Raw genomic sequence first — 17,759 nt, 5'->3', positions numbered from 1 at the left:
AAACGCTGGTAGATTTAATATATATGTTCAATAGGTGGTGTTACTTATAATAGGTGGAATGAAACATAATAGTCTTAAGAATAAGAGCAGCAATGTTAAGACCTTAAGGCCTTTAGAATTTATGGTGATGTGAGCTAACATTGACAAGAACAAATTTGGGGGGGTGTTGGGTGTTCCCATGATCTTTAAAGTATTTTTTTGCTTCACTTGTTAACTTTTTTAGATCACCCCAGGTCAATCCAGCAGACTGTTTTGTCGAGTCCAAAAGATCTGTCTTCTTCCTTTTTTGTCCCCTCCTGAGATGTGGATGTAAGTGTTTGAATCTCTGGAACAGGGATTCAACTCATGGTAAGGGTGTACAGCCTTTGCTGGTATCCAAAGAGGTCTGTAGTAATGTTAGTAATTTAACATGTTAGTAATTTAACAGGTTCCACTCCCAAAAAACAAAAGTCCAGGCCCAGATGGCTTCACAAATGAATTCTACCAAAAGTTCAGCAGTGAATTAGTGCCTATCTTACACAAACTTTTTCAAAAAATTGAAAAAGAAGGAATACTACCAAATATGTTCTATGAAGCCAACATTACACTAATACCAAAACCAAACAAAGACAACACAAAAAAGAAATTTACAGGCCATTCTTCCTAATGAACACTGACACAAAAATCCTTAACAAAATCCTTGCCAACAGAATCCAATAATGCATTCAAGGGATAGTACACCACGATCAAATGGGATTCATACCAGGGGCAAAATGTTGGTTCAACATACAAAAATCTATCAGTGTAACCCAACACGTCAACAAAAAGAAAAATAAAAACCATATGATCATATCAATAGATGCTGAGAAAGCATTTGACAAAGTCCAACATCCATTTATGATAAAGGCATTGAAATTCTCGGGATAGAAGGAACATACCTTAACATGATAAAAGCCATATACGACAAACCCACTGCCAATATTATTCTCAATGGCAAAAAGCTGAAGGCCTTTCCTTTAAGGTCAGGAACAAGAAAAGGATGTCCTCTGTTACCACTGCTCTTCAGTATAATACTGGAGGTCCTCGCCAGGGCAGTAAGGCAAGAGACAGATATATAAGAAATGCAAATAGGGAAAGAAGAAGTAAAACTATCACTATTTGCAGATGATATGATAATATACGTAGAACCTTAAAAACTCCACAGAAAAACTCAAAATAATCAACCAGTTCAGTAAAGTAGCAGGATACAAAATCAACATACAAAAATCAGTAGCCTTCCTTTAAACAATCAATCTGAAGAAGAAATCAAGAAAACCATCCCTTTTATAATTGAAGCAAAAAATATCAAATACTTGGGAATAAACATAATAAAAGAGGTGTAAGACCTATACAAAGAAAATTATAAAACAGTGTTAAAAGAAATTGAAGAAAACACAAAGAAATGGAAAGACATCCCCTGCTCGTGGATTGGAAGAATTAACTTTATTAAAATGGCCATCCTCCCAAAAGCAATTTACAGATTCAATGCTATTCCAATAAAAATCTCAATGACATTCTTCAAAGAAATAGAACAAATGAAATTCATGTGGAACAACCACAAAAAAAAAAAAAATGAATAGCCAAAGCCCTACTGATGAAAACAAAGGAGAAAGGAGGTATCACACTTCCAAACTTCAAGCTATACTAAAACCCATAATAATTAAACAGTTTGGTGGGCCTCCCCAGTGGCACAGTAATTGACCGCTGGGTTGCGGAGCTGCCCGCAGCCTCTGCAGCACCAGTTCGATCCCCAGCCACCGGGCAAGGGTCCCACATGGCGCGCAGATCTTTCCTGCCGCCCGCTGCTCCCCTCAGCAGTGTACTTCGTCAGTCTGCCTGTTCTGCTTTCCTCTCTGGCTCTGGTGAATTCTCTCACCCTCCAGCACTTCTGACTACCCGGTGCTTGTATAAATAAATAAATAAAATTTTTAAAAAGTAAATAAAATAAACTTTCAAAAAATAAAAATAAAACAATTTGGTATTGGAACAAAAACAGACACACAGACCAATGGAACTGAATAGAGAGTTCAGAAATAAAGCCACCCTTATATGAACAACTTAAGAAAATGCAATGGAACATGAACAGTTTGTTCAATAAATGTTGCTGGGAAAACTGGACCTCCACATGCGAAAAAATGAAACTAGACTGCTACCTCTCACCATGCACAAAAATGAACTCAAAATGGATAAAAGAACTGGAGATAAGACTTGAAACCATAAAATATATAGAAGAAAATATAGGTAAAACACTACAAGACATACATCGCAATAACATCTTTAAAGACTCATCACCCAAAGCAGTGATAGTGAAGGCAAAGATAAACACCTGGGTTTACATCGAACTGAAAAGCTTCTGTACAGCCAAAAGCTTCTGTATTAACCAAAACAGAGAGACACCCCACTGATTGGGAAAAAATCTTTGCACTCCATACAACTGATAATCAACTGATCACAAAGATATACAAAGAACTCACATGGCTCAACAAAAACATAATAAACAATCCAGTCAAGAAATGGGCAGAAGAATTGAAAAGACATTTCTCCAAAGAAGAAATGCAAATGGCCAACAGGCATATGAAAAAATGTTCAACATCCCTTATAATCAGGGAAATACAAATCAAAACCACACTGAGATACCACCTTACACAAGTAAGAATGGCACATATCAAAAAAACAAACAACAACAAATGTTGGCGAGGATGTGGTGAAAAAGGAACTCTCCTACATAGCTGGTGGGAGTGCAAACTGGTCCAGCCACTATGGAAAGCTTTCTGGAGGTTCCTCAGTCTGCTAAAAATGGAGCTACCATATGACCCGGCAATTCCACTCTTACGGATCTCCCCAAAGGACACAAAAACTTTGATTCAAAAGAACACCTGTACACCTATGTTTTCTGCAGCACTATTTACAATAGGTAAAACCTGGAAACAACCCAAATGCCCAAAAATAGATGACTGGATAAAGTAGATGTGGTATATATACATAATGGAATATTATTCAGCAAATAAAAAAGATAAACTCATGCCATTCACAGCAAAGTGAATGGAGCTAGAAGGAATTATGCTCAGTGAAATAAGCCAGAAGGAAAAAGAAAAATATCAGATGATTTCACTTATAACAGGAATATAGGGGAGCCAAATAAGACATCAATGAAAAAAAAATAACAGTACAAAACACAACAAAGCAAAAACAGACAATTACAAATCAGAGACATACTGCAGGGGAAGGGGAGGGAGATGGATCAGAGGGAGGGAGGGAGGGAGGAAAACAGGAGACTGTGGTGATGTGGCATGGGTGCCCTGGGGAAGGAAATTCTATGGAGACTCAACCTGATGGGCTGGGGAGAAACAAATATTGTTTAAAAAAAATAAAAAAAGAGAAAGAATGAAGTAAGGATTGATAGCCAACACTATAATCTTAAGGCATGCAAACTTCGAATTTAACCATTAAGTTTTGGACTACTTTTTGATTACCAAAATTTAGATCGTAATCCCCAAAATTGGGATTTTTTAAATTAAAATTTATATAGGCACCATTTATAATTAATTAACCCTCCAGAGGCATAAGAAAATGATAGACACAGAGATTTTTTTTTCATTAGAAACCTGAGGTTTGGAATTTAACTAATGAAAGCTCCAGTTTTACTCTACAGTTTTTAACAGGTTAATTAGTTTTAACAATTTTTTACAGACCCAATGAGCAATTTAGAAGTTTGTTTTTCTTTCCAACCATTAAGTATTCTGTATAGTATATTAGCAAGTCCAAAGTAACTTAACAATTTTTACCTTAAACAGTAAGATTATAGGATTAGGAAAACAGGGAAATATATATATATTTTACTGATAGAATACACCAGAACAGTAGCGCAAGGTGGACAAAAGAAAGGTCTAGTGTTTGGGCCTTCCTGGTGGCATAGTGGGTTGAGCTCAGCGCTGTGAATCTGTCTGCAGCCTCTGTAGCATGGGTTTGATTCCCGGCTGGCTAGGGAGATGCCCACATGGTGCTGCAGACCTCTCCAGTCTCGCCCACTGCTTCCCTCAGCAATGCTTTCAGTCCATCTGTCTATTCTGCTCCCCGCTCTGTCTCTGGTGAATCCTCTCACCCTCCCATGCCTCTGGCCTGTGCCCCAGCTCTTCTATAAATAAATAAAATCTTAAAAAAAAAACTGTCCAGTGTTTGTAGAGGCCAGAGGCAGCTCACCCACCAGCCACAGCCAGAGCAGTCTGTTGGACCTCAAGACCCACCACTGGAATTAAACAAATACAGAGGGAGGAGATTTTCAGGAACACTGACCATTAACATATCCATAGTACCACTGCTCTACTGGACTTCTGGCATAACAATATTGAACTCGATTGGGCCACCAGTTTCTGACATCCCAGAAAGAGCACACCAAAGAGATGCCAGCCAGTACCAGTGACACAGTTTCCCAAAGTATAGGACAAATTAGAAAATAAGCAACAGGGAGAAGGAAAAGCTACAAGCAACCAAGCAAGTCCCCAGGGAAAAGACACACCAGAAGAAGAAAACCAACTACCTGAAGGCAGCAACAGTGACTTAGAAGAACTTCTGGTCTTCCCTATAGAGAATTTAAAATTGTCATGTTTAAAAAAACTGAAAGAAGTTGAAAATGATATGGAAAAATAATTAATGATCAGAAGAATGAAATTGAGTCCCTAAAGTGGAACTGGAAGAAATGCAGGAGATCAAAATATTAAATGGAGGAGCTAAAGAACTCTGGGAAAAGAATGAAAGCAAAATAGAGGAAATTGAAGAATGAATAAGCACTCTCGAAGACACAGAAATAAAAAGAACCAAAACAGAAAAAGAAAAGAGAAGCACAAAGGAAAAAGAAGGAAGAAAGACTTTGGGAACTACCCAACTCCATGAGGAATGGAAATATGAGAGTTAAAGGAATCCCAGAAGGAGAGGAGAGAGACAAAAAAACAGAGAAAATATTCAAGGAAATAATTGAAGAGAACTTCCCAAACATGAAGAAGGAGCTGAAAATAGACATACAAGAAGCAAGAAGAACACCAAACTTCCATGATGAAAGGAAAAACACAGCAAGGCACATAATAGCAAAGTGCCCAAGAATCCAAGACAAGGAAAAAATAATGAAGCTGACAAAAGGAAAGAAACAGATAACATTCAAAGGAAAACCAATCAGGCTGACATCAGACTTCTCTGAAGAAACACTACACGCAAGGAGAGAGTGGAGGGACATAGTCAACAAACTCCAAGACAACAAATGCCAACCAAGAACACTTTATCCCACAAGAAAACAAATGCCAACCAAGGACACTTTATCCCAGACAAACAGAAACTCTGGAATTTCATAATGACTAAACCACGACTCCAAAAAATACTAAAGGAGTCCTAAAGTTAGAACAAAAAGAGGGATGAGTAAGAATGAAAGAAGACATAAAATAAAACTACAGAAAAGACAAAGAAAATGGCAAACACAAATGCTAACATATCAATAGTAATCCTAAATGTAAACAGACTAAACTCTTCAATTAAAAAACAGTGTCACAAGCTGGATTAAGAAATAAAATCCTTCCTTTTGCTGTCTCCAGAAAACTCCTTTAACTACAAAAGATAAAAATAGACTGAAAGTAAAAGGATGGAAAACAATCCTACAAGCAAAAGGACCAAAAAAGAAGGCAGGAACAGCAATACTAATATCAGAAAAAACAGATTTCAAATTCAAAAAGATAAAAAGGGATCCAGATGGTCACTACATCACGATCAAGGGGACAATACTTCAAGAAGACATAACACTCATTAACATATAAGGAAGGAGCACCAAAATATATCAGTCAACTATTATCATCTCTGAAAACAGATAACAGAGAAATTACATATGTAGTAAAAAACTTCAACGCAACACTATCAACAATGGATACATCAATGAAACAAAAAATAAGTAAGGACACTAAAGCTCTAAATAAGGATCCAGAGCTCATGGGCTTAACAGACATCTATAGAACACTAAACCAAAAAAAATCTGAGTACACATTTTTCTCAAGTGCACCCAGATCATTCTCCAGGATTGACCAAATATTGGGACACAAGACAAACATCAAAAGATGTACTAAGATTGGAATCATATCAGACATCTTCTCTGACCATGAAGGCATCAAACTAGAAATAAACCATAAAAAGAAGACAAGGAACCATCCTACCTCATGGAGATTGAAACCCACACTACTGGAAGGCCACTGGACTAACGAAGAGATGAAAGAAGAAATTAAAAAATAATTTTAGTTGAGCAACAAGGAGGACACCAATTTCCTAAGTGTATTCAATGCAGCCAAAGCAGTATTAAGGGGAAAATATATAGCAATACAGGCTCACATCAAGAAACAACAAAGGACTCAAAGAAACAATCTAATCTCACATATCAAAGAACTAGAAAAAGAACCAAAAAACTCCTAAAACAAGTAGAAGAAATAAAATAATAAAAATCAAAGCAGAAGTAAATGAAATAGAAATTCAAAAAAAATCCAAAATATCAATGAAAGCAAAAGCTTGTTCTTTGGAAAAATAAATAAAATAGACAAACCCCTAGCTAGGCTCACAAAGGAAAAACAGACAAAAGCACAAATAAATAGGATCACAAATGAAAAAGGATAAATCACAACAGACACAGCAGAAATCAAAAGAATAATCAGAAACTACTATGAACAGTTATATGCAAACAAGCTCAACAATCTAGAAGAGATGGAAAAATTCCTACAACTTTACAATCACCCAAAACTAGATAAATAAGAAATAGAACACCTAAACAGACCAATTACAAGCAGTGAAATTGAAATGATAATCAAAACCCTCCCCAAAAGCAAAAGCCCAGGACCAGATGGATTTACAAATGAATTCTACCAAACATTCAGAAATGAATTAGTGCCAATCCTTCACAAACTCTTTCAAAAATTGAGAAGGAAGGGATAATACCAAACATGTTTTATGAAGCCGACTTTACACTAATACAAAAATAGAATGAGGACAACACAGAAAAATAAAACTACAGGCCAATCTCTCTAATGAACACTGATGCAAAAATCCTCAATAAAATCTTAGCTAACAAAATTCAACAATGATCCATAAGATAATCCACCATGACCAAGTAGTATTTATTCCAGGGACTCAAGAAAAATCCAAAAATCAATGTAATCCAACACATCAACAAAAATATATATATAAACCATATGATAATATCAATAGATGCTGAGAAAGCTTTCAACAAAGCGCAACACCCATTTATAATAAAGGCCCTTGAAATTCTTGTGATACAAGGAACATACCTCAACATCATTAAGGCCATATATGAGAAGCCCATAGCCAAAATCATTCTCAATGACGAAAAGCTGAAAGCATTTCCATTAAGATCTGGAACAAGACAAGGATGTCCACTCTCATCACTGCTTTTCAATATCATACTGGAAGTCCTAGCCAGAGCAATAAGACAAGAGAAAGACATACAAGGAATCCAAATAGGGAAGGAAGAAGTCACACTATCACTATTCACGGATGATATGATAATATACATAGAGAACCCCAAAAACTCCACAGAAAAGCTAATTAAACTAATCAATCAGTTTAGTAAATTAGCAGGATACAAAACAAACACACAAAAATCAATAGCCTTCCTATACACGAACAATAAATCTGAAGAAGAAAAAAACCAAGAAAACCATCCCTTTTATGATCAGGAAAAATAATTCAAATACTAGGGAATAAACCTAACAAAAGAGGTGAAAGATATATACAAAGAAAATTTAAAACACTGTTAAAAGAAATAGAAGACACAAAGAAATGGAAAGACATCCCCTGCTTATGGATTGGAAGAATTAACATTATCAAAATGGCCATCCTACCAAAGAAATTTACAGATACAATGCTATTCCAATAAAATTTCAATAACATTCTTCAAAGAAATAGAACAAATATTGATGAAATTCATATGGAGCCACAAAAAACCCCAAATAGCCAAAGCTCTCCTGCAAAAAAAAAAAAAAAAAAAAAAAAGGGAATGGAGGCATTACACTCCCAGACTTCAAACTATACTACAAAGCCATAATAGTCAAAGCTGCATGGTACTGGAATAAGAACAGACACACTGACCAATGGAACTGAATAGAAAATCCAGAAATAAGCCCACAGATTTATGATCAACTAATCTTTGACATAGGGGCAAAGAATATGCACTGGAGTAAAGAAAGTTTGTTCAATAAATGGTGCTGGGAAAACTTGGTTGCTTCATGCAAAAGAATGAAGTTTGACTACTACCTCACACCATGCACAAAAACCAACTCAAAATGGATTAAAGAACTAGACATAAGACCAGAGACCATAAAATATATAGAAGGAAATATAGGCAAAGCACTACATGACATACAACTCGGTAACATCTTTAAAGACTCATCACCCAAAGCAGTGATAGTGAAGGCAAAGATAAACAGATGGGGCTACAACAAATTAAAAGCTTCTGTACAGCAAAAGAGACAGTAACCAAAACAAAGAGACACCCCACTGATTGGGAGAAAAATTTTGCACACAAACTAATTATAAAGGACAGAGCACAAAAATCTACAAAGAGCTAATGAGACTCAACAAAAACAAATAACCCAGTCAAAAAATGGGCAGAAAATCTAAAAAGAAACTTCTCCAAAGAGGAAATGCAAATGGTCAACAGTCATACGAAAAATTGTTCAGCATCACTTGTAACAGTGAGATACCATCTTACACCAGTGAGAATGGCACCTATTACAAATACTGGCAACAACAAATGTCAGCAAGGATGTGAAGAAAAAGGAACTCTCCTACATGGCTGGTGGGAGTGCAAACTGGTCCAATCACTGTGGAAAGCTGTGTGGAAGTTCCTCAATCTGCTAAAAGTGGAACTTCCATATGATCCAGCAATTCCACTCCTAGGTATTTACCCAAAGGACACAAAAACATTAATTCAAAAGGACACCAGCACCCCTATGTTTATTGCAGCAATATTTACAATAGCTAAGCTATGGAAATAACCCAAATGCCCAAAAATGACTGGATCAAGAAGATATGGTACATATACACAATGGACTATTACACAGCAATCAAAAAGGATAAACTCATGCCATTTGCAGCAACATGGATGGAGCTGGAAGCGATCATCCTCAGTGAAATAAGCCAGAGAGAAAAAGAAAAATACTGATGGCGTCACTCATAGCAGGAACACAGTGAACCTAAATAAGAGATCAGGAAAAAGACTAATTATAATAAAGTAAAAATCATAATCAACAGGCAACTATAAAATAGAGACACACGCAACAGGGTGGAGAATGGAGTAGGATCAAAACAAGGGTGGTGGGAACTTTACGGGGACTATAACCAAGATGAAAATGCATACAATGTACAAAACTGAAAAATGATGTAAAAATAAACAAAATTTAAAAAAATTAAAAACATAAATATTTTGACATATGTAAAATATAAAATGCCTTGGAAAAGCTGAGGGTATTAAAGAGACAGAATTTTATGGAAGTCAGGGCTTCAGGACATTTTTATCATGTCAAAAGATTCTTGAAATGTCCTTGTAATGCTCACTAACTTTGTGAGCAGAATGTACTGGACTACCAAACTATTTTCATAGAATCAAGGCATCTCAGAAATTGCATTGTTCATGGTCCTTAAGTTTTGGATATATTTGAATAGCTCTGTCATGGACTAGAATGTCAAGATATCATTGCATAATAAGAGTATTAGGAATCAGAGGGTCCTGGAGGAGCAGAGAACACTAGGCAGGGATAAGAATGTCTACGAAGTCACAATGTTTTGTCAGTTCAGGAGATGTGGGGTATGAGTGTCTTGTACTTAATGATTTTCTTGAGAAACCAGGTTATCTTGAGAGATAGAATAATCTTATGGATTTAGGCAGTCCTGTTCAGTCAAAGTCATGAGGGTATTCTGTATTTTGGGGATAGGAGGAGAATGGCAGTGACTACATTGCTTGTTAAGAAGTCCAGGGTTTAGAGTGCACTAGAAGGCTAGTGTCCTGGCATCAGCTGTTCTGACTGGCCAATGTATGTCCGATGGTCTGAGGACCTTGGAGGATCAGAAGATGTCTTTACTCAGTCTAAGTGTCTCATGGTTCAGGCCTGTGTGATCAGAGATCTCCTTGGTTGTGGTTTGAGAGTTCAGTGGTTATTCAGTGTTAGCATGTCCTTTGCAAGATTGGGGGCCAATCTGTGTTCTGAATGGACTGGAAGAGAGAATGCTCTTGAATGTCTGGATCCTTTCAGGTCAGGAAATTCCTTATAAGTATCAGTTTCCAACTCTCACCTTACCAATGTGGATATGGGTGTACTAGAGTCATTGTGAGTTCATGCTATCATGCTAACTATAAGGTATTGAAGCCCATCTTTCATTATGGCTCCATGTCCTAGAGAATGAACACATCCTTTGTGTCCCAGGAATTCAGAATCTGACAAGGTCAGAATGACTCTGAGGCTAGAGTCTCCCAGGAATCATGGTAAGAATAATAATGATAAGAAATTAACATTTTTATGTGCTTATTAGGTCAAGGGAAGTCCTAAAGTTTTCACTTTTATTTACTTTCAATCAGTAAAGTTCATCAGGTAGGTACTATCAATTCTCATATTTGTAGATTCCATATTTGTGAATTCACCTACATACTAAAATTTGAAAACCCCTCCCCAAATCAGTACCATTTGACAATGTTCTTTGACTTTTCTGGGGTTAGTTACAGTCATATGCAAGTACAGAAAGATGAAAAATTTTAGTTACTGTATCCCCAGCTAAGGCCAAACAAGGGAACTGCTATGTCTTCTTGTTTCAGCTCTCATATTGCAAACTGGTGCTTTGTTGTTGTTGTTGTTTTTTATTGTCTATTTAGTGCTACCATTTTCACATTTTTTGCTTTTTGTGGTACTTCCCACTGTTTAAAATGTTCCCAAGCACAGTGCTGAAGTGTCTTCTAGTGTACTTCTGTGCAGGAACACTAAATGTGCTTTACGGATGTAATAAATTTTGTTCAGGCATGGGTTATAGTGCTGTTGGCCATGAGTTCAGTGTTAATGAACTGATACATTTTAAATAAGGTATCTTTAAACAGAAACACACATCCAACAAGATTTTTGATTAACTGACAAAAAAGTGTGGGCAGAGACTCGGGGAAACATAATTTCCCTAGGCATAATGGTTAAGTTTTCACTAAACTGTGTTTGTGGTAACCTTATGAAACATAACTACTTCAAGAGAACCAACTATTATTATCCCCAAATGATAAAATTGAGTCACAGAAATGTTAAATATTAAGCCCAAGATCTTGAACCCATGGAAATCTCTACTTTCCTCACCAAACTTTCCTCCACTTAATGGGTACAAGGATGCTGGATATCAGGTTTCTTTGAAACTCAAAGTTGGGGGTGGGAAGATTAAATGCCTCTACAAGTCCCAGCCTCCTGAGGGATTACATATTCTAGGTTGTCAGGTCAATCTTGTATCAATTTCCTTAGGGAGCAAAGATAGTGGGTCAGAATTTCTTTGTAACTTCTGAGTGTCTTGCAGGCTGTCCTGCCTCATCAGAAATCTCTTGTAGGTTTAGGGTATCTTGAAACAGCAGATATATTAGAATTTGGCATTTACTGGAGGGTCCAAGTTGACTACACAATACTGAGTCCTGGTACGTCAGGGCTGTCTGGAGCTCAGTTTACTCTAGGAGATCACTGTATATCATGAAGTAGGTGGGGAAAGGTGGTGTCTTGGATCATGCTTCTAGACTTTAATGTAGTTATTGACTGAATGTTTGTGTCTTCCCCCAGTTCATATGTTGAAGCCCTAACCCCAATGTGAGTAGATGGTATTTGGAGTTGGGGCATTTGGGTGATAATTAGGGCTAGGTGAGATCACGGGGGCAGTGTCTTTCTAAGAAAAGGAAGAAACACTTGTTAATTCTCTTTCTCCCCAGCAGCAACTGTTTGCAACCTGGGAAGAGTTCAGCAACTGAACCAGCAGACACTTCAAACTTGACCGCTGAGTCTTCAGAAATGTGAGAAATAAATGTCTACTGTTTAAGTCATTCAGTCTATGGTATTTTGCTAATACAGCTTGAGCTGATGAAGACAAAGGTATTTTCAGTTCTTCTGGAGATCTTTTTGTAATGTAGATTTTGATTTGGCAAGACTGAAATGGGATACAAGATTCTGCATTTTTAGTAAACTCTCATGTGCTGCTGATGCTGCTGATCCATGGTCCATGTCATAAGCATCAAGATCCTGAAAGATTGATTTTTCTGTCTTAATTTGTCAGGGTACTTTTAAAGAATGTGTTTGAAAGGTTAGCATGATCTTAGAGATCAGACTGTCCTGTAGATTCCATAGTATGTTCCAAGGAGGTTAGAGTGTTCTCTTTGAGGCAATGTATCCTGAGACCTCAGAATTTCATGGCAGGGGATAAGGGAATCTTCTTATAGTGATGACATGTTATGGAATTCAGTATGTCTGAAAGGATCCTAGAGTTCTGACATGTTCATTGTCTTTAAAGGGTCAGGATATCCTAGGGATGTCAGAATGTACTTCCAGTGTCTCTGTAACCTCAAGGAGCAGAGTACTACGGCACTGGGGTGTTCTGATTGCTCAAAGATTCTGGGTGTGCCAAGATTTTTTTAAAAATCAAAATGTCAGGATATTATGGGAATCTCAGTCTTCCAAGAGCCCTGAGGTTGAGGGGGATCAGGATGTCCCTGGAATTCAGATGCTCTTGTGCATCAGTGTCCTCTGAATGGTGGGCATCTTTGGAAGGCCATGGAATTCCGGGGATCCTGGATGAATGAGGAGGGGACCTTTGGGGAGGGAAAGCAAAGTACTTGAGAACAACAGTGTCCTGGAAGACTCAGTCTATGGATTGGGTTCAGGTTTGTGCTGCAGAGGTGTTTTAGTGTATTCTAAGAAGCAAGGTATCTAGGAAGGACCAAAATGCACTAGAATCTTTTAGTTATCTGGAAACAGGTCCTTGGATGTCACCCACATGCTGAGATGCCAGGCAAGCCCTGTTCCTGGCCCCCATTTGTACTCCCTCTCCACCCCCATCCGGGCCCCACAGTGGGGTTCCAAGGAGGTATCTAAGGAGGAATGCATTTTCTCTTCTTTCCTGTGCCTGCTCCCAGAAGGGGATTTAACCTGACAAAAGAATTTGGTCCTCTGGGAATATGAGCTCTTGGCCCCAGTCCCTGGACCCTCCAACAGAGTACCTTCCCTCCTCTGGCTTGTGATTAACCCCCATCACCCCCACTCCCACCCCCAGTGAAGAGGGCTCTGGTGACCAGGCAATGATTGGATGGGCCCACAGGGACAAGCAGGAGGTCCCTCCCCCAAGGCGCAGAGAGAAAGGGGTGGTGTGGGATTGCACACCGGGAAAGTAGACAGCTGAGAGAGAAGGGAGAGGAGAACATCTCGGAGATAAGGGACAGGGAGAGAAAAGTAGGGACAGAAATAGAGAAATGAGATTGAGGGCAAGATAGAGAGAATGAGATGATACATGAACTAAGGATGGAGAATTAGGAAAAAGTGGAAGAAAGGAGATCGTGAAAAAGACAATGATATCTATCAAAAGCTACATTGACATAGAGAAAAAGAATCAGAGAGAAAAATAAATAAAGGGAGAAGGAGCAAGATAGCAGGCACAGAAGGGAACAACAGAAGGAGAGAAAGACTGACCTCAGGGGACACAGAGTCTGGTTGTCTTGGGTATTGTTTGTTAGCCATGGAAGCAGATGGAGGGAGCAAACAGGACAAGCAAAAGAAGGGGCGAGTTTGCAGCAGCCTTTGGCCGGAGAGCTACTCAGCCACTGGGACTCTGACCTCCATGGAGGGTGAGTGAACCTCTGGGCTTGTCCTGAGGAGGCAGTCGGTTAGGGCGCTTCCTATCTAGACTATGAGCCATGGTTTGTCAGGTGGAATGTGATGAGGAAAAATAAAAAACAGAATCCTGTAATGTTAAAATTGTGGGAAGCTTAGAAGGCACAGGGCAGTCCAATTCCTTTGCTTCAGACTCAGGACAGAGGCCCTGGCATTGGAGGGCTGTTGGACAACACACACCATGGTGGGTGTTGCTGAAACTGTCCCCTCATGCCTGACCTCAGTACCCACCCCAGTGATTTATCTGGGGGAAGGAGTTAGAAGGCCAGGACTTCATCTGAGGAAAGCAGGGACCAGTGGCTCCAGACCTGAGTGTCCCCAAGGTGGACAAGGAGTGCTGGGTGGGGGACCCACCCCTAAATCCCCATGGGGATGGGCATCTCAGCAACATACATCTCTATTTTCAGAGTGTAGCTTCCAGGTGTTTCCTTTTGCTCCCTGTCTTCCCCTCCCCAGCTTTCAGACTAATTAATGTGGGAGCTTAGTGAGCTTGTGGGGAGAGGCAAGACTTTCCCACGAGCTCAGGTTCCTGCAATGTGGTGGCAGAGTCAGGGCCTGGATAAAGAAGATGAAATATGTGTGAGGGGGTGGTATGTCAATGGAAGAGGGGGAATTCTTCATCTTTCTATATGAGGGATGGGGAGGATGGGAGCAATATAAAGAAAGTTAAAGTTGAATATGAATCCTAACAACAGGGACTAAGTGACAGGATCTTAGAGACCCAGAGAGCTTGTTAGGGTGTCTGAGCTAATAAGAATGAGGTGAGTACAATGTGTGCACAGAGAGGCCTGAGACACATGCAGTGGCACACACCACATGGGAATGCATCTGAGTGTAAAGGAGCAGGCAGTCAGTGAAGAGTGAGGCAGACAGCAGGATCACCCAGAAGAGAAACAAGTCTGAGGGGTGTACTCCTGTGGAGAGCAAAGCCTGTGTTAGGGGACACAGAGGGGAAGCAGGGACTTATTGTGAGCTGGGCCCAGGAACTGGGTTCAGCTGGTTATAAAACTAAAGAATTTCTGTTTGGGACAGAGTGTATGTGCAACATTGGGGTGCAGCTTATGTGGTGGGTACATTCAGCAGCAACCTCTCCCTTCCCCTCCTTCCTCAGACATGAGCACTTGGTCCCACCGAAGCCTCTCTGGTGTAGGAGTGGGGAGACCAAGACTTTCCCCACAAGGAGGTCACCCACACTCCCGGCGCCGCCATCGCACCACCTTCAGTCCAGGACAGTTGGAACAGCTGGAGTCAACCTTTGAGAGGAACCAGTACCCTGACATTTGGGCCCGAGAGGCCCTTGCTCGGGACACAGGCCTCAGTGAGGCCAGAATCCAGGTGACACCCCAGGATTCCTCCTTCTCCCAGAAGAAATGGTTCAGTTCTTAGGGACTATGGGGAAGCAAATTTCCATGGGCATTATAACCTTAATCTAAGTCTCACCAGAACTAGCCTCATGCAACAACTGATGTAACTCAAGAGTTTCCCTTGAGCTTAATCCTAACTCAAACCTAATCTACTTGAATTTCAACACCAACCCCTAACTTTAAGAGCAGTGTGAATTCCAACAGAAATTCAATCCTAACTGTTCATATACCTATGTAATCTTGTCCATAACCATGACCTTGAAACTCAACCAGCCTCATGTTCCCTCAATCTTAACCATGGACTTAATTAATCTTAAGTATAAACCCCACCCTAGGTCCAGCCTTGTCTTAAACTCGTTCATAGTCTTAATCTTGCATAACACTAGGAGAAATTTCCCATTCTCTGAGGAAGGACTAAGTCATACTGTCATAACGTATCTCTTGTTGAACATTGACAATTCTTGCTCACAAAAAGTCACAGTCTGGCACATTTAGATGCAGGTTGGGAGTAATGGTGTGGTCTTGCTTTGACAGTAGGCCTGGCCCAACCATGCCTTCTGGAAGAGCTTCACTCCCTCTGTGAGGGAGGTCTACACCTTATGCCTGTACTTTCTGTCATTAGGGGTAAGGGGTTCCTGTGACACTGCCACTGGTCTGAGAGGCTCTGATGTGGCTCTTCTTCCTCCTCCTCAGGTCTGGTTCCAGAACCGAAGAGCTAAGCAGAGGAAGCAAGAGAGGTCACTGCTTCAGCCACTGGCCCATCTGTCTTCTGTCACCTACTCTGGCTTCTTGCCTGAGACTGCTGCTTGCCCCTATTCCTACCCATCACCACCCCCACCCATGACCTGCTTTCCTCAACATTACAACCATGTTCTACCCTCTCAACCCTCCACAGCTAGTTCTTTTGTTCAACCTCACCAGTCTGAAGATTGGTACTCCACCTTGCACCCAACCTCTGCTGGTCATCTGCCTTGCCCCCCACCTCCACCCCTGCTTCCCCTCACCCTTGAGCCACCAAAGTCCTGGAACTAAGGTCTAACAAGTACTAATAAGGTAATTCCCCAACCTGTGGTGCTCTTGAAACAGAGAAACCTAGGTGGCTTCCTTTACTTCCAAGAGTAAAGTAGAAATATGGTGAGGGACAGCTTAGATATTGGGATTTTGGAAATGGGAGATCATGATGGAGGCTCACTGCAGTGATTCATTGAGAGAATTTGGCAAGGTGAAATACTGGAATACTAGATAAAAATCATCAAAATAGATGATTTGTGAAAGAGTAATGGAAGTGATTGTTGCTTCTGATCAATGGAAATGATTGAAGGAGCTAGACCTTTTGGGGGCTTCATTCATTGAGATTATGATGAAAGATCTTCACCCCAGATTTTTCTAGCTGATTTCAATAAGAAGACTTTTGATTTAAAGTATACCAATTACCCATCCTCATCACCCAAATCAGTCATTAAATTTTGTTCATTATGTTGAAAAAATAATCTCTTGAAGCTGAACTATCTCTTGAATGTATTCCTCTCCCATTCCAGCAGACACTTTGCTTTTTCTGGTTCCAAATCTCCTAACTAATCCTCACTTGTTCCCTTGGCCCCAGACTTACCCACTTCCAACAGACCTTGCAAATCTGATCATTGAATTTCTTAAAATAAATAAATAAATAAATAAAATCTGATTAGGTTGGCTTTTGAGAGTCCTCAACTCTATCTTCAACCTGGCTTTAAAGTCAACTGTGTGTTTTAATATGTGTGTTTTTTGATAGGGAAGAAGCAATTTGATTTAAGCAAACTTTTTCAAGAGCAAACTATGAGTTGTGTCTCATAAGAGCTCATATCCAGGAAAGAACCTGCTGCGAAGCACTGTCCCACTGGAACAAGATGTGGCCAAATTTGTAGTACCATTTCTATGCCACAATGCTTATAATATACTTATTTTACTCAATAAAAATATTTATGTATTGGTCTGCCTTAATTATTGGCAGATCAAAAGAAGAATTCTGAGTAAAAAAAAAGGTTTTGGTGATCAAAACTTATGTTGTTTTCAGTTTTAAAAAATGTATAATATAAAGAGTCTACCCAATTGAAACCTCTGCATTACACATTTGCATTCCAGACAGATTATACCAGTTCTATGCCTCCAAAAATACCTGAGTGAGGTATCATCACATCCTTGTTGACCTCTACCACTTTTTAACAGTTTGTTAACTAAAAGTGATGGTGCCTTGTTGATTATCTTCAAGTTTTCATTTGATCAAGTACTAGTGAGAGTTAAAATAATTTCATGTTTATTGATGATTTACATTTTTAATTTCTGCATTGCCTGTGAGCTATTTGTGTATTGATCTAGTCATTTTTCATTAGTGCTTGAGAACTCTTTGTGTATTAGGGAAAGGGGTACCTATTCATATATGGTGCAACTATTTTTCACCATTTGTTATTTAGTTTTT

General features: G+C 39.3%; 1 protein-coding gene across 1 annotated transcript; it reads left to right on the top strand.

Moving 5' to 3' along the window:
• Positions 1–13,788: 13,788 nt before the first annotated feature.
• PROP1 (PROP paired-like homeobox 1) lies at positions 13,789–16,339 on the top strand (the record flags this gene model as incomplete). The annotated part of the gene is made up of 3 exons (XM_084242376.1): positions 13,789–13,897; positions 15,055–15,278; positions 16,001–16,339. 3 exons carry the CDS (start codon positions 13,789–13,791, stop codon positions 16,337–16,339), a joined length of 672 nt encoding a protein of 223 aa, XP_084098502.1.
• Between the last annotated feature and the right edge of the window lie 1,420 nt (positions 16,340–17,759).

The sequence above is a fragment of the Talpa europaea genome (genome assembly GCF_964194135.1).
Source record: "Talpa europaea genome assembly, chromosome: 9".
Classification (NCBI taxonomy): Eukaryota; Metazoa; Chordata; class Mammalia; order Eulipotyphla; family Talpidae; genus Talpa; species Talpa europaea.
Note: the sequence above shows the minus strand (reverse complement) of the source record. Positions and strands in the feature narration are given on the sequence as shown.